The following is a 24,332-nucleotide window of genomic DNA, read 5'->3' as shown; positions in this document are numbered from 1 at the left end:
TGGCGAACCAGAGCAGCGCACGGAAACGCCGTTTACCTTCCTGCCGGAGTGGTACCTATTTATCTACTTGCACTTTGATGTGCTTTTGAACTGCTAGGTTGGCAGGAGCAGGGACCGAGCAACGGGAGCTCACCCCGTCGCAGGGATTCAAACCGCCAAACTTCTGATCAGCAAGTCCTAAGCTCTGTGGTTTAACCCACAGCGCCACCCGCATCCCTTCCTCAATGTAGTGCCCTCCAAATATTGTTGGACTGCAGCTGCCTTCATCCCTGACCAATGCCCATGTTGGCTGATCCAGGTGGGAGTTGTGGTACATCTGGGTTGGGCAGATGTTCTATGATGGGTCTTACAGTGGGAGGATCCGCAAGGACACTGTGGCCATTGATGTTTCCCAGATTCCAGCACAATTCCATCCACTCAAGCCAGCCATTAGTTCCCTCCTAAGGATCATCTGATCCCTGGATCAGCCCTGTGCCTTTGGGCAAAGGCCACATTTTGACCTTGTCTGTTTGGTTATCTGGACACCTTCAGAATACTTCTGCTACCCAACACCCATATTTTCCAGCCTCTTTGTTTGCTTACCTTTCCCATCACGCCTGTTTTCCCCATTGGTGTTCACCTCTATTCCCATTCTTCTGAGATTCGTCCCTCTATCACCTTGCCTGCTTATGAACCAGCAGTAAGAAAAGCTGGGTAGTAATTAGTCTCTCTCTTGTATCAGTAACAGAGCACAGTACAATATGTGTTCAGCTGTGAGTAATCAGTCAGTAGTCTGACCTGAGATGGCATGTGACATGCCCCGTTTGTGACATCAGACCAGCAAAGATTGTGATGTCAGCAGAGCTAAACCAATGGCAGCCAGAAAAACTGCGGCTGCAGCTGAATCTCTGAGGTCACAAAGAGTTTTGCAGACCTCAAGCCAGGCAGAAGTCATAAAGTGACTAATAGCATTGAGAGGCAGGGTCTTGGAGGAATTTTTCTCTGAGTCAGACAGTGCTGGTGTCGCTCGAAATTGCCACAAGTTTTGATTTTTTAAGAGTGAACGCTGCAGAGCTTTTGTTTTTGTTTCATTTTGATGGGGAGGGAGTCCAGAACCTTTATGAATCTCCTCCTGTCCTCAGTAATATTGGTGTGCATCCTGGCATTGCTTTCCTGTCCTCTGGTTACTGAGGTACCCTATTTTTCTGTGTATAAGACTAGGTTTTTCCCCTAAAAATAATGTCAAAAATTAGGGGGCGTCTTATACTCTGGGCCATCTCCCTTCATTTTCTTAAATCTGAGTCCCCCAAAATAAGGGGCATCTTATACATGGGGGCATCTTATAGACGGAAAAATATGGTAATTCGAGAGAAAACACAGCTCCATTCCTCAGCTATCTAGCATATCCCTGCCACAATGCACAGGCAGTTTCATTGCTCACCAGGACTGCCTAGATTCAACTCTAGACCTATGTAGTAGCTTCTGTATGACTAGTTGTGGGAAGAATGTGGATGAGAGTATGTGTTCAGAATGTGTGTGGCAATGGAATTAACGTAAGGTGTATAGACAACATCTGCAGCCACACACATACACACACAGGCATTCTGTCTCCCTTTCTTTTTTAACTACAGTGGTACCTCGGGTTACAAACGCTAAGGGTTATGTGTTTTCAGATAGTGGACCGCGGGAAACTCGGAAGTACCGGAAAGGATTACTTCTGGGTTTCACCGCTCGCACATGTGCAGAAGCGCAAAAATCACGCTTCCCGCATGCGCAGAAGACCAAATTGCATCACGTGCATGCGCAGACGCGGCACTGCAGGTTATAAATGCTGCGGGTTGCAGACATGCCTCCGTCACGGATTACGTCCACAACCCGAGGTTCCACTGTACCTTCTCCAACAGCCTGGAGCTCTCTACACTGATCACAACTGAGTTGTGATCATCTCCAGCAAAATGTTCAGCAAAGTTGCTGAATACAAGCATCTGCCTGAGGCCAGCCCTCAGAGCTAACTAGACATGAGAGGGCAATCCTGACCACTGGTCCTGCTAGCTAGGGGTGATGGGAGTTCTAGTCCATCAACAGCTGGGGAACCCAAGTTTGAAAAACACAGGAGGAACCCGTGTATGTATGCATACATTTCAAACATTTCTATACCACCATTCATCAGATATTTCGAGGCAGTTTGCAAAATCCAAAACAAGTAAAACAACACAAATATATGCAAGGCAAGAGAGTAGTGAGGAGAAGATAGGACCATACAGGTGAGAGAAGCCAAACCTTCCTCTCCATTCTGTCTTACCTTGCTGTGGTCTGTTGCTTTTTAAAGTACTTCTTCCCCTGCTTATCACCGCTACTGCAAGTAAGCTGGACTAGGCAGTGAAAACTGTTGAAGCAACTGAGTGCACATAGATAGGGACGGGGGCTCAGGTCCCCTCACTCACACTGCTCCTTTTTATTTTTATTTTAAAAAAGACACGTGGATGAATTCATGTAGTTGCCCCCATCATGTCTAGTTTGGCCCTTAAATGCTTTTGACACTGAATAGTTAACTTAGCAGGCTCTAATCTAAAATGATTAAGAGTGACAGCTAGCGAACCTTCAAGTCATCTCACATGATGCTATTGAGGAAGCAGGAGCTAAATAACTGGCCCCATTTCCACCCCTTGCTGCTTCTTGCCTCCAAACAATTCGCTCTGACGGCTGCACACTGTCATCTCCTGCTCATCCTAGGGGTGGGCCTCTGGATACACTGCGTTAATTTTTTACAGCAAAAGTGGGGAGGTCTGAGAAGTTAAGCACCAGGATAGACCCTTTCTTTATTTGTTCCTGCCCCCTTGCATCTTTTGCATGCAGCCCCTATTTACGTGGACAGGCGGAGTCCCCCCAACCCCAGGCGACTCCCGAGTAGACTCAAGACAATGTGCTATGGGATTAAAATTGGCCACAACTTTATTAAGATTCAGATGTGGAGAGACCTTGGCTTAGGCACTGGGCGTTTATCTTGAGGGATATCAGGGTTATCCAGAATGTGTGGGGATTGGGCTGGCTCTGGAGAACATATGTTCAAGCAGAGAGCCCGCCCCCCCGTTTCACCACCGTCGCAGGGGAGAGCAATGACAACCTCTCAGCATATGGCCAATGCCTCCCCTCAAAACCCCTTTAACGGGGAACCCTGGGATCGCTGCCGCAGGGGAGGTCACCGCTTCACGGCCCCCCCCCATTTAGGGAAGACAGACTACGCATTCTGCCAAAGGCCTGAAACCATCAAAGTTGTGACGTTTTGCTACTGGGAAGGCAAAACCTGCCAATGCAGGAAAATTCCTTTCTGGCCCTTCAACAGCGACCCTGACGTAGCAGTACCCACGTTCTTGTGGAGAAGAGGTTAACCAGCAAAAGAAGGCTTAACTGAGGGAGGGCAGGGTGGGAGAAGCTCTGGAGCCAACTGACAATTCCCAGGTAAGATCCACCCTCTACTGTGTGGGCAGGGCGGTCCCTCCCCTTACCTGGCCCGATCCCCTGGCAACGCCTCCCCAGGTGGGATTGGGCAATTGGCTGAGGTAGGCGGAGACCTCCAGGTATCCAGCCTGGGGAGGGCGAAGCCAGGCTGTACTGCTGGGAGCCGCATAGGGCTTCCAAAGAAAAAACACATAGGTTTGTGGATCAGAACAAGTCTCATTTTCTTTCACTCGTCAGAAACTGGAGGGACTCCCATTCCTACCATCCTGTCAATGGTCTTCGGCACTAGCTGGGTGTTAGCAGTCAGACACTCTGTTCATAATAAAAAAAGTTGGTTTTCATTTGCCCCTCTGCTTTTTCTTCATGCCCTATCTGTCGCTGCTTTCCTCTTTCTTCAGCTGCTTCACTACATCAGTAACCAACCGACTTCCACCTCCCTTCAGTTTTCCCTTCACATCCTATGCCCTTCTCTGGATATTGTGATATGGGTAGTGTGTCCTTCAGGACACAAAAATTGTGCCACAACTTCACACTCCAGAAAATCCTTTAAGAGGGTGGTATTTACCGAAAAAGACATTTGTAGCTTGGAGATCATACAATATGCAGACACAGAAGGAATATTTTCTCAGTTGTACGTATGGAAGGGCTTTGGGGCAGGGGGCATCAATGACCTTAGAGGGCAGAACTACTTCACAGTGCCAGATTTGTTTGTAAAAATAAAATAAAATTTTGTGTGTGTGTGTGTGTGCGCACACACACACGCACACACACACACACACACACACAAATTCCTGCAACCACCAAGCATATTGCTTCTTTTCTGAGCCCGGACAGAACTGTGCTTTAAGGAAATTGGTCATTTCATATGGGTAGGAGAATGACCAGTTCTCCAGGAACACAGTTTTGCCCAAGTACGAAAGACACATATTTGGAGCCACGAGAAAGCAGGAATTTAAACAGTTGTTCAACCATAATGAATGTTCCTTTTCATAGGAAGTTTTGATAAAGTACAAAAAAGATTTACTGGTATTTGATTTGTGTATGCTGCTGCAAATGCTTCTAAAGTTGAGCTGAGTGTTGCTATGCCAAATGCTGCTTAAAAATAAATAATTTAGGCAATTATTAAGTTGATTTGAAAAGAAGAAGAAGCCACCTGTTCAGTTTTACATAAGAGGGAGGAACTTCTTGAAAAGTAGTTCTTGATTCTAATGAATAATCCCTGCAACTAATGGTTAGAGGCAGGCTTCCAGCCCTGTTTAGAAAATATATAAATTGTACTGTGTATGTGTCCTGAAAGTTTGGAAGGACAAGACATAATTATTATTTTGTTGAATTCAGATTCCAGTTGTGTGCATGTGTACTTGTGATAAATTCCATTGAACTCAGTGTGAATGAACTTCAGAATAAATATGAAACTGTGTGGGCAGTTTTAAGATGTGGGAGAGCAATCATGAACCCTTAGTGATGAGGGGAGGGTTGCTGGGGGGTTTTTTTGGGGGGGGACACACACACGTTGAATTAGAAAATGGCTATTCAGATTGCATGGATTACATTTGAATTTGAAAAAGGCCAATTCACACTTGATTATTTTTTTTTAATGCCCTGGAACATTTGCTCCTCAGCTGTTGTTGGACTGCAACTTCCATCACCCCTAACTAGCAGGCCCGGTACTCAGGGATGATGGGAGTTGTAGTTCAAAAACCTCTGGCGACCCAAGGATGAGAAAGGCTGCCCTAGAGGGTGATCTGAAATAATAGCGTGTTTGCTTTACATGAATTCAGTAAATAATACTGAAAACTGCCCAGCTTGCGAAATACTGTATTTACATCTGGCCTCTGTTAAATGTTACTAATAGCCTTTGTGAAATGGAAAATGTTACACATAACATTTACTGCCCCACTTCATTGCTTAGACCAATAGTATTTTACCTCTTCAGATCCAAGGTTATTGTGGGTTGCTTTATCTATTTCTCTCTCTCTCTCTCTCTCTCTCTCTCTCTCTCTCTCTCTCTCACACACACACACACACACACCCCTAACAAAAAGGGAAAAGGTGATAGTGGCACTAGTGTGATTCACCAGAAGCTTGAAGGTATGGCTCTCTTGTGGGCAATGGCCCACTAACTGAAGAGGAATGCCTTAGGCCACTCATCTGAGTCCGTTGTAGAAGTAGGATTGGAACTCCATTTTGATTAGAGCCCAGTTTCCCAAGGTATAAATCGAACCGACCCAACCACATTGCTCTAATTTGTATATCCATCCATCCATCCATCCACCCTCTCCTTGTGACTAGTTCTCTGTGATTTACAGGAGATGCCTCTGGTCATCTTCATCCGAATGGTGCCTTGTAGCATAATCCAGGCTTTGCCCCTGACCTTTGTCCTCCTTTACTTTCCTTCTTGACATTCTGTCCTGTCCATAGGTTAAAACCTCTCTGAAGAGCCTGGTCCTGGTTTAGGGCTATGTTGCTGGCAGCAGCCAGATAAAAATAGAAAAGTCATGCTGACGTATGACTTTCTGTGAAGCAAATGTGCTTTCCAGAAAGTTGTACTAGCGGGTGGGTGGTTTTTTGTTTTTAAAAAGGACCCACCTCTGTTGCAAGGTTAGCTTGCTGAGAAGGAACACCTCGTTTTCCTTTACTTCCTAGCAGGGGCAGCCTTCCAGATGACATTGGACTCCAACTCCCATCATCCCCAGTCAAAAGAACCAGTGGTCAGGGATGCTGAGAGTTGCAATCCAACAACTGAGAGGCACCATGTTGGCAATTCCTGCAATTGGAACTGCATTAAAGAAAGAAGCGGGTGTTGGTTGTCTCCACCCAGCATATCCCGTGCCTGGCTTCACCGCCCTTCATGTGCTAAACGGTGAATTTTAGTGGTGGGGAGCCTTAGAGCCCTGATCGGGGGGGGGGGGAGCTGCAGGAGTACAGAAGGCTCCCAGCTGCTGATGTTCGTAGTGTAGTGTATGGAGGTCAGCGGGGCTGGGCAAGAGATACGCAATGGAGGGGGCATGGATAACAGACATGCACTTGCTCTCCCGCAAACAATTCTAATCACATGGGGGAGACAGAATGCCCGAGCTGTCTCTGAACAAGGATGTTTCGTTTAGCTAGAATGTTAAATAGCCACTGATAGACCTCTTTTGCTTTTGCTAACGGAAACAGATGTAAGGATAAGCAATCCTCTGAATTAGCCCAGCTTTTGGGGGTTGGGATGACAGCTTTTATGTGAAAGTGGAGATTAAGAAGAAAAAAACCCCACTGTGTTTGAATTCATAATGGATTGCATAAGCATCTGACAGCTGTGGGGAGCCTTGGTTCTTTTCTTTTGTGCAAAACAAGCATTCATTAAAAAAAATAAATTTTCACTATCATTTTCTTAACGTGAATGGGTTGGGTAAGGCCTTAGGTGGAAACAAGAGATTTGCAAATACCATCTATCAAAACTTAATTGAATACTGTTTATTTCTAGCCACTCCTTGTTATAGCTTAAAATATTTGGTATTCCAGTTGTCGTTAACTGAGGATTAGTTGAAGGGTTCCCCCCACAACACACACACAACACACACACATCCCTCCCCAATTCATAAGGACTAAATCCTGTAAGAGTTGGCTGATTACATGACCTCTCTGCAGTGTGCAGGCTTTAACCTGAGATAGGGCATGTAATGCTGTCAAACGAACAATTTCCGTGACAACCAAATACATTTTGTGGCATTGTGGGTGGGCCTGTGGATTTGTGGATCAAAGCATCTCCTTTTTGCAGGAACTGTAATCTGTTCTGTTTTCTCCTCCTGGGGAGGACGCAGGTTGGAGGGGGAACGAAAGAAGCTTATATGGCAATATCCGGATAGGAGATGCCTTTTAAGCCCTGGGGTAGCACACAAACAAGAGGAGCATCTGCACAGCAAGTCTCTGCCATAGCAGTTTGGTCCCTGTTTGCGTGATGTTCTCTGCGTTTTAGAGAGCACAGTTTGGGATAGAAATTTGTTCTATTTCTCCCTCTTCCAGTCACTACCTCCCCCCTCCTTTCTTTGCTAATGCCATTTTAAAATTATTTTTGGTAACAATATCAAATACAGAATATGCAGTCTTCCTAATTATTTCACAACTTAAAATATTCCAGCATGAGTGGCTGATTCTCAGCAACCTCTCTTCCTTTACGCTCTTTACTTTTTAGTGTGTAGTGGGGGGGAAGAGACTTTACACTCCGGCAAATTTTGCCCACACCTTGGAGGAAACACCTTTTCGGGTAAATTTTGATTTCCCCTCCCTTAACCCTGAAGCTCTGCTGCGATGATTCCCAGCAAGATTTTGGTCTATCACAACCCCACAGGGGGTACACGGACGGAAACATACAAAACTACCCGGCGTCGTAAGAAGTCTCATGGAGATTTATTCAAAAATGGATACAGAGTCAAACCTGGGCATAGTGCCTCTGAAAAGGAAGAACAAAATACGTATCGACAGACCTTGGTGTCTTGTTACAAAGTTGGCTCATACTGGGGTAAGGTATAAATTACTGAAATAGTTGATTTACTTCCTTGCCCTGCGTGATTTTGTCTGTGGTTGAATGCATGATGCAAATATTATTGTTTCCCAAGTCAGATCCCCCCCCACTATTTGTGTTTGTAATGCTTTTGCAAGGCTGAAGTGCTTTCATCTGTATGCCTAGAGACATTTTCTTAAACAGAGTCATTATCCCGCCCCCCTCCTCGTAATGTATCTCCAGATAGATGGCGTTTATGTTTTTGTTCTGTAAAATGGGGTGTGTGGTTTTATTGGAAGACCGGGTTTAATGGCGGAAGGGGGGTTTGGTTGAGGGCTTGATTAATATATTTTCACAAGTATAGATCCATGAACGTTTCCCACAGTTCTTGTGTTATACATTTCCTGTCATGCACCTGCTTCCTTTGTACTATAAATTAAATGCAGTGTTCTTTTGACTTTTAAGTTTTGCCTTTCACAAAGCGTTTCATGTTCTGTCCTCTATGTTGTACAAACATGCAGTCAAACGATAGAGTCCTGGCAGAAATGGAATCAAGTTGGGCCTCCTAGTGGTGCGGCAATAAAACTGCTAGCACCTTTGCAAAGCTAAACAGAGTACGGTACATTTTCAAATTGGGTGAGGGATCCTACATTTCAGGGGGTTGGATGATGTAACCCTTGGGTCCCTTCCAACTTTACAATTCTATGAATCTATGAAACAATAGGTAGGTGTTGGTGTGATCAGGGAAACTTTAAGGTTTACAGCAGCAGCAGCAGCAGCAGCAGCAGCAGAAGAAGAAGAAGAAGAAGAAGAAGAAGAAGAAGAAGAAGAAGTTGTTCCTAGTAAACCCTAAGGAGCCTACCACTTCTTCCCCAGTGTTTGAAACTCCCCTTGTTCTACGCGCATTTTGCGACAGGCAATTTTATTAGCGTGAGCAGTTCCTGAGCTCTGGACGCAGTACTGCGCCTAAGATTTCAGATTAAAACTGCAGAGTGGAAGGAAAGGGGGACCTTTTCTACCTCCCCACTTCCAGCTACTGTCTGAAGACTGGAGAAGAGACCCTCTTAAGAATATTACAGGGGTGGGCAGGGGAAGGACTAGACCCTGTGAAAAATGAACACAATATTTTAGCTGCCATTCATTCATTTCCAGCTTTGTATTGTTTTTTTTAAAAAAGTACGCTAAACATTCCGTTGTTGCCCCCATAACCTAGGTTGAAGGTGCTATTTAGCTCCTAGCTTTCATATCTCAGTTTCTAACACTGTTCTCCACCCCCCCCCAAAAAAAACCCAGTCCTATGAGGGCTGAATGCCCAGCACCCATTGAATGTTGAGTGTCAGTTGGAAAGAAGAACAGAAAAGTGCAGTGAGGGGGTTGGGGAGAGAGGAAGTTGAATCTCCTGCTTCTTCCTCACAATTTTTAGAGTCCTAGAGGAAGAGGAGCTGGTTGGCTGGCAGGGACTCTGGACAGGGGCACTCCTACTAAGCGGAGGAGGAAATAACTCTACAAATGGAATGGTTGCAGGTCTTGTGTGTGTATGGGACCTGCCTCCTTCAACAATAACGTTCAGAGAGCCAGCCTTTTCAGGATACCATAAGATGCAAAGAACTCGAATGTATCAATTCATTCCTCCCGCCTCTTCCACTGTTTTCTGTTTTTGTTTTCCAGCTGATAAGCAGTATTTTGTGACTCATAGAAGCTGCTCAGCAGGCTTAGTCTTCACTGGGTTGCGGGGGGCACTGAGATTTTGCTCTTTTGCATACCATGGGGCTCACTTAAGTGTGCTGAGGCCTCCCCTTGTCCTGTGGCTACTCGAGTTTTCTGTTAAGAGAAAACAATGCAATTTCCATGTACTGGTGGTCCTAGTAACATGAGAATTAGATTGTAGCTAGGAAGGCGGTGAATATATGTCATCTTCCCATTCTCAAAGTAAAAACCAGGTATTTGCTGTGGTGGATATAAGTCCTGAAGTACCTTTCAGCATATCTGAGTATCTTCAGGAAAGTTTTTTTTTAAAAAGCAGTGGTGTGATTGTGCATGCTTTTGAGTGATTAAGCCCCATTCCCTTGTCCTCTTCAGATGGAATACAACAACAGAGTATTCATCACTATGCCTAGGAGCAAACTCCTAGGGGCCGAGGATCACATCTGCAAGCTCCTTTAGTACCCTTGGGTGCAGCTCATTAGGCCCTGGAGATTTGAATTCATTTAAAGTAGCTAGGTGTTCCCTTACCACATCTTTTCCTATCTTGGGCTGCAACTCCCTCCTTGCATCGTTTATTCTGTTATCACCAGGTAGGACACTGCTTTTCTTTTGGGAGAAGACAGTCACAAAATAGGTGTTACGTAGTTCCACCTTCTCTCTGTCACCCAACAGCATTTCTCCATCTTCTCCACGTAGAGGACTACTCCTTGCTTGTTTTTCCTCTAGCTTTGAACATAGCCAAATAAACCTTTGAAAGTTATATTTAAATAATATAATATATTTCTTGCAAGCCTGAGCTCATTCTGAGCTTTGGCCTGCCTGACCTCCCTGAAGCTGTTGGCTACTCATGTATACTCTTCCTTTGTGATTTCCTCTTTCTTCCATTTATTATACAAGTCCTCCTTAAATCTCAGCTCATCTGTAAGCTCCTTATGCAGCCACACCAGGTTCTTTAGAAGCCTCCCACTTCTCTCTCTTGTTGGAATTGTTTGTATTTGTGCCTTCAGTATTCCTCCTTTTAGAAACTCCCATCCATCTTGGACTCCTGTCTCTCTGAGTTTTTCTGGCCATGGGATCTCACCCAATAGTTGCTTAAGCTTTTTGAAATCAGCTTTCTTAGCGTCCAGAGTGCATGTCCGACTACACCCAGCCTTCCCTTGCCTCTGTATCACAAAACTCAAGAGGACATGATCACTTCCTCCCCAAGTTCCCAGTACTTCCACTTTGTCCATCAGTTCCTCCCTGTTGCATTCTTGGCAGAGTTTGAGTTCCAACAGACACCAGGGTGGTTGAAGTCTCCCATGACTACCATATTTCTCCTTTCTGAATGTTCAGTAATCAGCTCTAGGAAGGCATCACCCAAATAGTCAGTCTGGCTTGGTGGTCTATAGCAGGCACCCACAGTAAGGTCACTGCTTCTCCTACAGTTTCTACCCATATACTTTCAATTCGCCTTCTGTGCTCAGGTCATGGATCTCTTCACAAGTGTACACATCCTTTACATATAATTCTGCTCCTCTTCCCTTCCTGTTTGGTCTATTCATTTGAATAGGTTATACCCCTCAATTTTTACATTCAATTCACGAGTCTCATCCCATCAGCTTTCAGTAATGCCTATTAGGTAATATTTGCTATCCTGTGTATGAGGCAGGGAGAGGTGTATTTAGGGATGCCATGAGGCTGCGAATTTAAACCTGTCCTGTGTTTACTGCAGTCATCGCTGTTTCTCTTCCACTACAGTTTGGCTTCTGCTAAAACTTAGGTTATTCATCTGACTATCCACTAATATAATTCATTACATAGCTAACTTCAATGCATTTCAGGGGAAACATAATAATAATAATAATAATAATAATAATAATAATAATAATAATGCCAGTGGCAATGTCAATGCTGAAAATAACATTTGTGGACTAAAAAACCCCCTGACATTAGCAAATATGACTTGCATTCACTTGCATGATTTCCGTTCCTGACTTTGGGCAAGCACATAATTTGTGGCAACTCCTAACTCCTATCTCTGTTTCCAGTGGAATTCTCCAACATCCCTAGGTGTATCCCCTCAAAAATATTTTCCCATTTGCAGCTCCATTGCACTGGTCTGATACTGAGAAAATGAAATAGCATATCTGCTTTAGCAGCAAAGCATTCCGAATAGGAATAGAGCTAAAGGCTGCAGAAAGATGTGTTATCTGCATTTCTGGATCAGGGCTTAGGAAAAGATGAAAAGGTGGGGAGGATTCTCCAGACCCACTCTTCACAGGGGACAAAACAGTTGCTTTGGTCTGAAAGGAGGAGCCTGGAACAGTTTTTCACTGGTGGATTACATCTGGCAGGCAAAGCCCCTGCTAAATTTTCCCTCTTCTTCTTAAGTTGGAAGAGGAAACTCTCTAATAAAAGTTTGGTCTGAGGCTGTGGGGGCATTAGCTTGTGTTGTTTTGGACTGAACACTCTCCCCAAAGATCTGTTCAAGTTAATGCCATAAAGCTATGATCTCAAAAGGAATTTTTCTTTGCACTTCTAAGCATTCAGAGATACACTAGTCTTTTTTCTCAAGCTGGAGAGAATTAAAATGATCTTCTCCAAAATGCTTTGGAGTTAATAAAACCCTCACCACCACCACCCCAAATGATAGTGTTGGAATTTTGTTCTCTTTCATATTTTGATTATTTCATCAGGACTTTCAGCTGCTGGTACAACATTTTCCTACCAACCGGGACATAGCCAAATAAAAAGTTACTGTCCGGTATTTTCAGTTTTGTAGTTGTTGTTGCATATGCACAGTTCAAACATGGCGATTTCTATTTTGCCTTTATTATAATAAAATATACCTTCTCTAAGGGATGGTAGGTTGCACTTACATGACAGTAATTGGAATTGGTATAAACATGGAAAACATCAATGAAACATTGTTGTTTTTATTAAGCAGCTAATTTGAATGTTCTGAGCACATTTATAATAAAACTGTTTTTCATGCATACAATTATGTAAGCTTACCAGGACCCCTTTCATCTCCACTGTTAAATAGAGGAATTAATTACAGCGAAATCAACTAATTATTCAAGACTAGGCTGGAAGCTTTTTCAAATATGCTTTAGGTAAAATAATGGGAATACCTTAGGGCCTTTCTAGCTTTAGGATTAAGGATATGCTAGCTTTTTGCACACAAAACTATATCCTCTGATATAGACATCTCCTGCCCACAGTTAAGCTGAGAGGAGTTTCAAAAGCAGCTGTGAGAATAACATTGGGAGGGTGTCTGCTGCTCAAAAGTTAAAATAAAAAGTTTTATTCTTAAATATCCACTGGGCACTTGGGCCTATCTGTTGCAATGCTTTAGATCTCACTCTAGATCCACCAAGTGTTAGTGGATTATGGGATGCCAGGTCCTCCCCATAATTTCTGAAATAAGTAAATGTGGGATTTGATCGATGGCTTCAGCAAGGCTGAAGAAGAAGAAGAAGTCAAGTAAGCATTATCTGGAGACTGGCTGAGATAGGCGCCAGCAAAGAACTAAACAGGTGATGCAAAAGTCATTACCCTGGCAAAAGCCAACACATCAGGACACTCAGTGTCCTGATTCCCTCCCCCAGCAGTGTTTGATAACAAAAGACAATAGGAGAGTTGGGAGGGGGGAAGTTGCCAGGGCTTATGTCACCACAGGAAAAAAATGTTCTTTTTGCATGAGGCTTGGGTTACGTTTTTAGCAAGGGTTTTGGCGAAGAAGGAGGTTGCGGCCAATGCCATGTGTGTTGGCGGGCAGACAAGTTGTGTGGAAGAGACACAGAAATGGCATTTGGGCTGTCTTTGAATCCAGTGCTGCGCTGCTGTCGAAGCATGCCACTCTCGAGACGTGATGCCCGAAACCCTCGCTCTTTATCCAGACTCAGGTGTAAATATGTGCAAATATTTAGCTCCTCATTTTTCCGAAAAGAGACGCATGGTTAAGTGCCAAGACCCCTGGAATCTTGTATTGCTCTGCAGAAATTGGAGTGGCCTTTAAAAATACATTGCATGTGGGATCTGCAGCAAAATGTTGCAGAAGGCAGGCTCTCCTATTTGGGGTCTCTGGCCAAGCTGGACCCAGAAACTGCAAGTGAATGGGGTGGGTAGCAGCAGTGTGTTGTAACCCCTGTGCTGCAAGGTGTGGTGGTACTGAAAGAGCCCCACCACCTCCAGTTATCCAGTGTGATGCAGGGGAGGAGCAGTGCCACATCCTTAGGTTGAATCAGGGGCATTGGTCCAGCAGGGTCATCTGAGAGCACCCTGTCATGCTCTCTCTTTCTGTTTCAAAGTCCTCCCCTTCAGCCCTTGAAGTTGAGGAGTCTGACACTAGGGTCATGGCACAGCGGTGCCCGCTTGGCAGTGGAACTCTGTTGAGATAGAGAAGGGGTCGGCAAGGTTTTACCTGCCTGGGCTGGTCAAGTCCCGCAGAGATCTCCCCAAGGGCTGGGTTGTGTGCGTGTGTTTTCTGGCATCTGGGCATGTACAGACACGATTTCCGGCGTCTGGGCATGTGCAGATGTGATTTCCTCTGCCGCACCGGTTCAGCACAGCACGCGGGAACTCGCCAAGCGGGTGACTCGGTTTGGGGGTGGCTCATGAGCTGGTTAAACTGCCCCCGTGGGCCGCTTGTTGAGGTGGGGAGCCCAAGGCTTGCAGCATCAGTGCCCTGCAGGAGCACACACACACACACCTGCAGGGGGAAATGCTCTCTTCGCTGCCCTGTCCCCATCCCAGCAAACAGCAGTGGAAGGCCACTGCAACTGTCCCACCTGTTTCACATGCCACTGCAGCCTTGAACTGAATCCTTGCGTGCTGTTCAGGCGTCTCTCCATGAGGAAAAGGTGGTAGTCTTTTTTTTTGGGGGGGGGAGAATGGAAGACAGATACCTTTTTATTTTCCACCGCCATGCTGTCTCCCAAAGACTTTCCTGTGCTATGATATATATATATATATATATATATATATATATATATATATATATATATATATATAGTACTAGAAAAGGTCACAAATTGCTATACAGTGGTACCTTGGGTTAAGAACTTAATTTGTTCTGGAGGTCTGTTCTTAACCTGAAACTGTTCTTAACCTGAGGTACCACTTTAGCTAATGGGGCCTCCTGCTGTCACCGCGCCACCGGCATGCAATTTCTGTTCTCATTCTGAAGCAAAGTTCTTAATCCGAGGTAATATTTCTGGGTTAGTGGAGTCTGTAACCTGAAGCGTATGTAACCTGAAGCGGATGTAACCCAAGGTACCACTGTATAGTTGGAAGGTCTACGGAGTTAAAAAGAGAAAAGGTTCCCTTTTCACTTATCTTGCTCCTCTATAGTGCAGGGATGCTCAGCTTCACCGTCTCCAGGATGCCTGCCGTAAGCTGTAAGAGTCTTAGTTTTGTACCTTCAGAAAGTTCACGGGACATTGTTTTCTTTCTCTCTCTTTTTTTGTAGACAAACAAAACTTTTCTTTCTTTCTTAATTTAAAACTTCCATATGTATGCATACCTGGAAAGTCCCCCAAGTATATTGGAACTAGTACCTTATTTGTTGATTTTAACTTCCAAACTGATAATGAACTTAGATGACTGTGTTTCTGCTGGAGCGAATGGTGGTGATACATAGGGAAAATATAAAGCACCGTGACTTTCAGCAAAAGCGACACTGAGCACATAATTATGCAGTGCTCTGCCCAACTGCACAAAGACACAAATTTGTCCTCTAAACTTCCTTCCTTCCTTTATAAGCTGTATAATACCCAATGTACCTTTAACTCCTGTGAGAGAGATTTGCAGCAGAATTGTTTCCTATCACCATAAGTCTCCCTTAATAATTTAAGCCTTTAATCTTTTACAGTATTTCTCTGTCCCTGTGCAGTCATCCGTAGAGTTGCTATCCATACAACCTGGCTTCACTAATAAAAATGTAATTTCTTAGAAAAATTGCATTGGCTAAAAAGTGGTAGTATAGTTTAACCTATAGTAAATTAAGCCATGGTCTATTGGAGAGCCGTTAGAACTTAGGGAGTTTGTTGTGATCATGCAGAATGTGTCAACCAGAGATTTTTACGTCATAAAGTATTATCTTAATCATGAATATGTACTTCCTGGTTCTCTTTAAAAACAGGTTTCCTGATCACTTGCCCATAATCACTCATTTTTTTCAGGAAGCTTTGGGTGGGTGGGAGTTAAGAGCTTTCAGGAATATATCATTGGAAGAAGACATTATCCTTTATTCATTTTATAGTTAAAATAATTTTAATGCATTAAGTGTTTGTATGGTTCATACTCACTTTTCTCAAGAGAAATCTATACTTCTCTGAAAACAGCTGGCTAAGTTTTGGGGCTGATCAATATGGAGCAACATTTCAGAGGTATTTGATATTCACCATGTTAGTGACTTTTGATTTCATAGCTGCCTTTGGAATTCATATAGGGATAAAAATAACCTGATTATTTTTCTCTCTCTTTCTTTCTCTTCCCCTCTACCCTTTTGAAATTGCAGGTTTAAGATTTTTACGAGCTCTTAGGCTGATACAGTTCTCAGAAATTTTGCAGTTTCTGAATATCCTTAAAACAAGGTAAGACATTAATGTATTTTCCCTTAACCTTTTGCACAGTGATTAATTTCACAGTTTCTCAGGGCACCAAAAGGACAAGATTTAGACTCCTGTCTAATTATCAAATATTAACAAAAGTTATGCTTAAATTTCTTCAGCTGCTGCTATTCAGGTAATGGCTAGTTAATTGCTTTATCCAGAGCAGCAATCCTGGGAGTCATCCTTTCTCTACTTCACAGAAAATCCAGGGATTTACAGGACAGTCCTATGCATGTTTACTCAGAAGGGCCTTACTTTCAGGTAAACATGCATAGGATTGAATCATGAATAAATGTGGCAATTAATTGCTCTTGCTAAATTCTGTGAAATACTCTTTTTTTCCACTCAGTTTCACAGCTAGTTCTGCCTTGCCAAACTTAATACTGAACGGCATTCATTCATTGATTCAATTTAAGTGTTTGGTGCACTTTTACATTTGTAGAGCGCAGTTCAAAGCAAACATAGCTGAAAAGCAGTGTGGCATCACCCCTCTTTCCACAGTTTCAAGGACCATTTTGTTTGTTAGATAAGCCAACAGTGCAGTCTTACTCCAAATGTCCCAAGGAGAGATTTATGGAACCTTGAGAGTAGGTTAGAACTAGGGTGATACCCATTTGTTGCAGACCAGTCATGCAACAGCCATTCTGCCTCATTAACATGGCACAACAAGCCTTGTGCTTGTGGTAGATGTCGCACAGGAACAATTATTATTAACTGGTAGCAGCTGAGCCTCTGTGCTTATGCTTGCAGAAGTGTTGGCATTCAGACTTCTTGCACTGATTTAACAATGGGTCTCACCCTAAATGAATTGAACTTAGATTCCCCCTGGAAATTTATTCATGACTTAAATCCCACTGAGGTACAAATAACTTAGTCCGGTTCCAGCCCTGTGTGTTTGTTGAAACAATATTTGCCTCTGAATTATAATGACAAACATACTTTCTCATTTGATTCTGGAGTAGATGGTTTCTCAGAGCTCTAAATAACTTAGTCTCTCCTATGTTTGTCTTAAAAGCCCTTACTGCACAACAAGTCTGACAGCAAGATTAAAACCTGGAGATTGTCTATGTACCTTTAAATTCCCTGATACAGTGGGAGAATTCACACCTTCCTCTAGCCACTTCTTGTCCTTTTGTCTGTCCTGTCCTCTGCCTGTTTGTAACACACCTAGAGTGCTGCTCCTAGAAGGGAATAATAATAATAATAATAATTTAAATTATTTATACCCCACCCATTTGAATATATAAAAAAGCGACAAAACACCAAACATTAAAAACTTCCCCAAAGAGGACTGCCTTCAGATGTCTTCTAAAAGTCAGATAGTTGTTTATTTCATTGACATCAAATGGGAGGGCATTCCACAGGGTGGGTGCCACTACCGAGAAGGCCCTCTGCCTGGTTCCCTGTAGCTTCACTTCTTGCAGTGAGGGAACTGCAGAAGGCCCTTGGAGCTGGACCTCATTGTCCAGGCTGAACGATGCGGGTGAGTCGCTCCTTCAGGTATACTGGGCCAAGGCCTTTAGCAGACAAATAGACATTGGGCAGGGCAGAAAGATGGAAATAGCTGCAGTTGCTAAGTTTACCACTCCAGCAGGGGTTTAAAACTATAGTAATGATTTTCAGAGTGCGACCTGTGATGCAGGGTAGAACTTTTCCCAGTGCTTTTTCCGTCCTTGGAATTTTCTCTCCATTTCATGAGTTCATTAGTAACAATGAATGGGTGCCCTGGCATGTACAAGCTTGGCAGTTTCATAGTTTCTGCTTGGTTTACTAAATAGAAGTAAAATAGGCATGCTAAAGTAGATCACTTGCTAAGGCTGCATTCTTTTTTGGTCAATCTGATGTGGGTGAAGGTAGAGGGTGGAGCCAGATGCAAACATAGGTGGAGCAATGTATGCAAATTTTACCTTTGTCCAGTAGGCAAGATTCTACACACAATCACACACTCTCTATCCTTGCATCCAGAAAAAAAAATCACAAGAGTCAGTAGTACAAGGAGTGGCCTGAAGAGAGAGGATGTGGTCTGGGAAAAGTCCCAAGAGCCAGGAAGAAGCCAGGAGGGTTACATTTCACCCTTTGCCTCAGGTTCCCCACCCCTGCTACAGACAGTGTGCTTCTAAGGAGAAGATTTTGCCCCTAGTTGCCACCTATTCTGTCTCCAGTGAAGGGAGCAGATCCTCTAATGAAGACAGTCAGGTTCCTAAGAGAGGTGGTGATCCCTTTAGATAACTTGGTTTTTTGCCTAGTAATAGGCTGGAAGCCATATTGTAGTTTGTAGTTGCCATAAAGCTATTTCTCTAGTATTTAATCCATCCCAATCCAACCACCCTCAAATAATTAAATAATCTAGGTATTGTACTTTTGCCAAATAACAAGCATGTAGGTGTGTCTTAAAGTGTATCAGTTTTCTTTTTGAATAAGAGAAGACTTCCCTCCATTTTTGGAAAAAAAAGAGCGGGGGGGGGGGATCCACTGATAAGTTATGTAATAATGATTCTCCTCCCCCAAGTCCTCTAAGAACCAAATAGTGGAGCATAAGAATTTTAATGCAAAAATGTAGGTGGCATTCAACTAAGTTTACTAAGAGTAGGCTTACTAAAATTAATTAACATAGCTACTTTAATTCCATAAATTTTCATAGGTCCACACTGTGTGAAACCTACGGTAATTGAATATGACCCTATATTTCTAACGTATTACTGACCCTATATTTCTAATGTAGCTCTGTTCGGTTTCTTTTCTTTATAGTAAGGGGACACAAAAATTAGGAAGTATCTACCGGTAGTTGATCGGTCCTGTAAACCTCTGCTTTTGACAGCAGTTACAATCTGATGTGGGGAGGCTGATGGAACCTAAAATAAAAACCTGAGAACATAGCGCAACAGCAGTCCGCGCACACATCCTGGACAGTGTAATGACATGGGGACATGAAATTGTGCTGCACTAGGGGTTGCCAGTGTGATGCCCACAGGCAGACAGGCAGGCACCCCAGACGCTCCCACTGGTTCCCACCAGGCACCCTGCCCACTGAAAGTAGATTCAGAAGAAGCATTCTGTCGCAGGCAATTGAATAGGTTGCAGCATGTGCACAATCGTGATGTGTGCATAGTGCAAATGGTTTGCAAATGTTCCCACCAGCCCAAAAAGGTTGGTGGCCCCCTTAAACCACACAATATGGAAGGGGAGAAGGAATGTTGCTTGGGCCTTCTGTTTTCAGCTATAGGTGCCTGTCCTGTATCCTGGGGGGGATTCCACCCATCAGGAACTGCTCTAAGGTGACAAACTGAAAAGTGCAAAACTTGGTGAAATTTCTACCCCTGCCCAAATTCCTGGACTCTTAAAGGCTTTTAAATAAAACCATTGATTTCCCTTCATATAGAAAAGTGTGTTTTGATCGTGGCTAGTGTAACTGAAGAGAGAGGGGCATCATTTCCTGGGGTGCCCTTTTCTCCTGTGGCTCCTCCTCCTCTTTGCTTGCACTCCAGATCACTCTTCACAAGACTCTGTTTTGTAGTGTGTAGAGCCAAAGAGAGAAGCTGTGTGCATCCAGTCTATTGAAGGATTGCTGGGGCAAACAAATTTATTTCCTGCAATCAGTGATCAGTGCAGGGGCCATTCATATTGCTCTGTTGCTTAGAAAATCAGTTAAGCAAATCATTAAGCAAAGGGGGAGGGGGGAGACATATTATCAGCTGGTCATTAGATTTCATATAATTATTTTAAACATTTCCCCCCATGCTCAGATATTTCTTTAACAGATCCTTCAGGTGCCTTGCTGCTGCTAGGGATGGATGAACCAGTCAGTTGCAGGTTCTCACAGACTGCATTCACAGAGCAGTTTACAGGTGTTCCCCACTTGCGTAGGGGTTCCATTCCTGCCACCACGTGTGTCATTGGGACACACGTGAGTGGGGATTCCCCTGTTCTGTCCCGCCCCCTTTTGGCGCCAAAAGCAGCACTCGGGTTGGCTGGAGTGTGTGCGCGTTGTTAAGGGGAGTTCAAGGACTGCCAGCTGAGCGCTTGAGGCCAGAGACTCCCCTCAAAGCCCCTCTTAACGGAGAACCCTGATATCACCGCCGCACAGGGGGTGAGTCACCACTTCACCCCCTTATTGATAGTCAGACTAAAAGATTTCACCCAAAGCCTAAAACTGGCACCCGCGACACTGCGGTCTCGCCACCCAGACTACCTACAGCTGAAAAAGCACCCCCCAGGAGCTTCAAGGCCCTAGAGAGGGCATTCCCTGTTAATGCCTTATATTTTTGCTTTCACATCATGTACTAGGCAGAGGGCCTTCTCGGTAGTGGCGCCCGCCCTGTGGAACGCCCTCCCATCAGATGTCAAAGAAATAAGCAACTATCTGACGTTTAGAAGACATCTCCTGTGTAGGGAGACCCAGCCAGATGGGCAGGGTATAAATAAATTATTATTATTATTATTATTATTATTATTATTATTATTAGTGTTGATGCTGACCTTTAAAGCCCTAAACAGCCTCGGTCCTGTATACGTGAAGGAGCGCCTCCACCCCTATCATCCAGCCCAGACACTGAGGTCCAGCGCTGAGGGCCTTCTGGTGGTTCCCTCGCTACGAAAAGTATGGTTACAGGGAACCAGGCAGAGGGCCTTCTCAGTAGTGGTGCCTGCCCTGGGGAACACCCTCCCAGCAGACGTCAAGGCAATAAACAACTATTTTACTTTTAAAAGACAACTGAAGGTGGCCCTCTTTAGGGAAGTTTTTAATGTCTAACGCTGTATTATTTTTAATCAGTTGGAAGCCACCCAGAGTGGCTGGGGAAACCCAGCCAGATGGGCGTGGTATAAATAATAAATTATTATTATTATAAATTATTGTTGTTGTTGTTGTTGTTGTTATTTAAAAAGCCACTTCTGGAAATATAGCGGAAGTTCAGTGCTTATTTCCATGTTAATTGCTTCCAGGGGAAAAAAATCCATTTGCCACCCTATTCACCCAGAAAATCGTGAACATAAAGTGATGAAATGTGGAACAGTAGACAACCATAGAGTTCTTTCCTGCTGTTTTTGTGGGTGAATCATAGTGATACAGAAGGACGCATGTGCAGAAAGCATGAGGGCATGTCAATGTTGTCCAGTGATGTTTATGCTTGTGGCATACCACGCTCAGTGTTTTGAATGAAATTTAGTGCAACATGGCAACATACTGATCACAGAGCCACAGTTCCATCACACAACAGATACTACAGTGTGAAAGGAACATACAGTGGTACCTCGGTTTTCGAACGCCTCTGTAGTCGAACGTTTTGTAACTCAAACGTCGAAAACTCGGAAGTAAGTGCCTCAGTTTTCGAATGCACCTTGGAAGTCGAACAGGAAACACAGCTTCCATTTAGAGTTTTCCGTATTGAGGCTTGTGTTTTGAGGCTTCCACTTCCGTTTTTTGGTTTTTGAATGTTTCGGAACTCAAACGGACTTCCGGAATGGATTATGTTTGAAAGCTGAGGTACCGCTGTAATAAAATTAGACAGAAGCTCTAGTATTAGAATCAGGAAATTATAACACAATATTCCCCAGGTTAAAACGAACTCTCTGTTACTCATTGTTTCCAGCGTTAAATCCAGTTGTCCACCTTTTTGCAGCAGTTTCAATTAAAAAAAATAAATCCTCATGAACGTTTGCCAGCACTGTAGTGCAAATTACTCCTAGTAGGTAGTTTTAACTAATGCACACATTTTTTGCAATCAGTTTCCCCATTCATTATAATTTCTGTATGGTATTTCCACAAATATGTGCATTTTTATTTGCACTTTCCACCAACAGATGCATGCTCATGCGTCACAACATTTGGGAAAGTGAAAATTTCAAAGTATAATTGTGTTTCAGTTTATATATATATGTGGTGCATTCATTTTCTCATTGAAATGCAAACAAAATCAAATATCTCTCCCACCCTTACTTTCCCCCTACCTGGTCAGATAGCTGAGGTGACAGCATTAATCAGCTGAGTGGTACAGGGAGGGAATGCAGAGGCTTAATCTGAATTCCCTGCTCCCATTTTTGAATTGCTGATCGGTGTCTCACAGTACAGTCACTGGATCAGACTAGGATTCTTTTGTTCAGCAGTCATTTGCACACAATTTATCATCCAGTGAAGGATATACATCTGTGGGTGCCTGCTTCAGTGTTCAAATGTCTTCTAGCTGGATCTCAGCAAGGAACAGTTGACAACATCCCAGTAATTCACCCGGTGCTAGAAAGAACAAATCCATTACTTATTGGCACTTAAGACAGTCACCTCTGCAATTTCACCTAGTTGCACAACTGTTTTTCAGAGGTTGTTGACCCCCCCCCAAAAAACATGACGTATTAAACTGAATAACGTGAACAAATTTGAATTGATTATTTATGTCTCCTGCTGGTTTAAATGAGGTTTTTAGTACAACTTCAGGGGCTTAGACTGGACTCAGTCAGAATCAGAGATTGCACAGATGTCTCAAAGAGCTTAAAGAGCAGGGAAATGTTGGTGACTAATCCGTCCATCTATATTTAGAACCCTGACTGAAAAGAGAAAAGGCATCTACAGGCAGGAAACAGTTTTGCGTAAAACAGGATCTTTGCTGCCCCAAAGTGAGCTATGAGAAGGATGCAAATGTCTGAAGCATTAGGCTGGTTCACACACCTATTCTCTTAATATGAACAACTGAAAAATCCATTGGTGGTTTTCACATGTATGAATGAACCATTAGAGAACTTCCATATCACACCAGGGAGGGATTTTTTTGGTGGAGTTCACTATAAAAAAAAGGTAAAGGGACCCCTGACCATTAGATCCAGTCGTGACCGACTCTGGGGTTGCGGCACACATCTTGCTTTATTGGCCAAGGGAGCCAGCGTACGGCTTCCGGGTCATGTGGCCAGTATGACTAAGCCGCTTCTGGCGAGTCAGAGCAGCACACGGAAACGGCGTTTACCTTGCCGCCAGAGCGGTACCTATTTATCTACTTGCACTTTGAGATGCTTTCAAACTATACACATTTGTTAACTTTTCCACAGAATATAAGGCAGCTCTGGGGGCTGCGGCTGGGCTCAAATGTTCATCACCCCAGCTTAACCAGTGGTCAGGGAAAATGGAATTTGTAGTTCAACAGCATCTTTCTTCTTCTTCTTCTTCTTCTTCTTCTTCTTCTTCTTCTTCTTCTTCTTCTTCTTCTTCTTCTTCATATACTGCCCTCAGGGAGTCTCAGGGAGGTTCACAGAATAAAATCAAAATATAAAACCACAAAATACATAATCAAAATAAAAACAACAACACCCCCTCAAACAACAACAGCACCACATTTAAAAAGGGGGCTCAAGATTGAAGAACACTGAAGTAAAGGATGCTCAGCTAAAACATAAAATCTGAAAACGTCTTGTTTGTTTCTGTCTCCCTCCCCTTTCCTTTCTTTAAACCAGTAATTCCATCAAGTTGGTGAATCTGTGCTCAATATTTATTAGCACATGGCTGACAGCAGCTGGATTTATACATTTGGTAAGTATTTGGGGATTTACTTGGGGATTTTCACATTGCTATTGCCATTTATGTGAAACTTGGCATGCCCAGGCCAAAGCACTGACATAAATATAAATTAAATAATTTTAAGAGGCATCAGGAAGCCATTTCACACTTTCTGTGATGGCTCAGGTACACCGCTGGCTGTAAAGGAGAGCTGTGTCCCCATCCCCCCCCCAGATGTGTTGTGAGCATGTGCCAATAATCCACAGCCATTTGAAGATTCCTGATACATACCTCCAGATATTTTCAGGAACCTTTTTTCCTCTTGGTGAGAAAAGCTGCTTGGGAGGGGCAGAGGAAAGGATTAAACCTTCGCTCCCACCCTGCGGGTCGTCTCTTGGAAGCCATTATTCACTTGCACAACATCAGTCCATGGGGGGTGGGGTGGGAAGCCATCACAGAGCAACTAGTACTGTGCTGTTTGGTCCTAGAGGTTGAAATAATTCTATAATCACAGGAGTCCTTTACTGAGATTGCCATTAACAAAACATAACCACTAGATGGTAGTGTTTCCTTAATAACAGCAAGAAGGGGAAAAATGTCACCAAAGGCAATGCATGAAAAAAACACT

The 24,332-nt window shown here is 43.6% G+C and overlaps 1 protein-coding gene across 19 annotated transcripts in view; it reads left to right on the top strand.

The window, feature by feature from the left end:
- Positions 1-24,332, top strand: part of KCNMA1 (potassium calcium-activated channel subfamily M alpha 1) — a 536,674-nt gene that overhangs the window by 317,309 nt on the left and 195,033 nt on the right. For all 19 annotated transcript variants that reach the window (XM_053388116.1, XM_053388113.1, XM_053388117.1 and 16 more), the window contains exons 6-7: positions 16,134-16,209; positions 23,662-23,737. In XM_053388116.1, the coding sequence (XP_053244091.1) occupies positions 16,134-16,209; positions 23,662-23,737 (152 nt within the window). The remainder of the gene's footprint in view (positions 1-16,133; positions 16,210-23,661; positions 23,738-24,332) is intronic.

The sequence above is a fragment of the Podarcis raffonei genome, chromosome 5, assembly GCF_027172205.1.
Source record: "Podarcis raffonei isolate rPodRaf1 chromosome 5, rPodRaf1.pri, whole genome shotgun sequence".
In the NCBI taxonomy this organism is placed as follows: Eukaryota; Metazoa; Chordata; class Lepidosauria; order Squamata; family Lacertidae; genus Podarcis; species Podarcis raffonei.
This window is presented reverse-complemented; position numbering and strand designations above follow the sequence as displayed.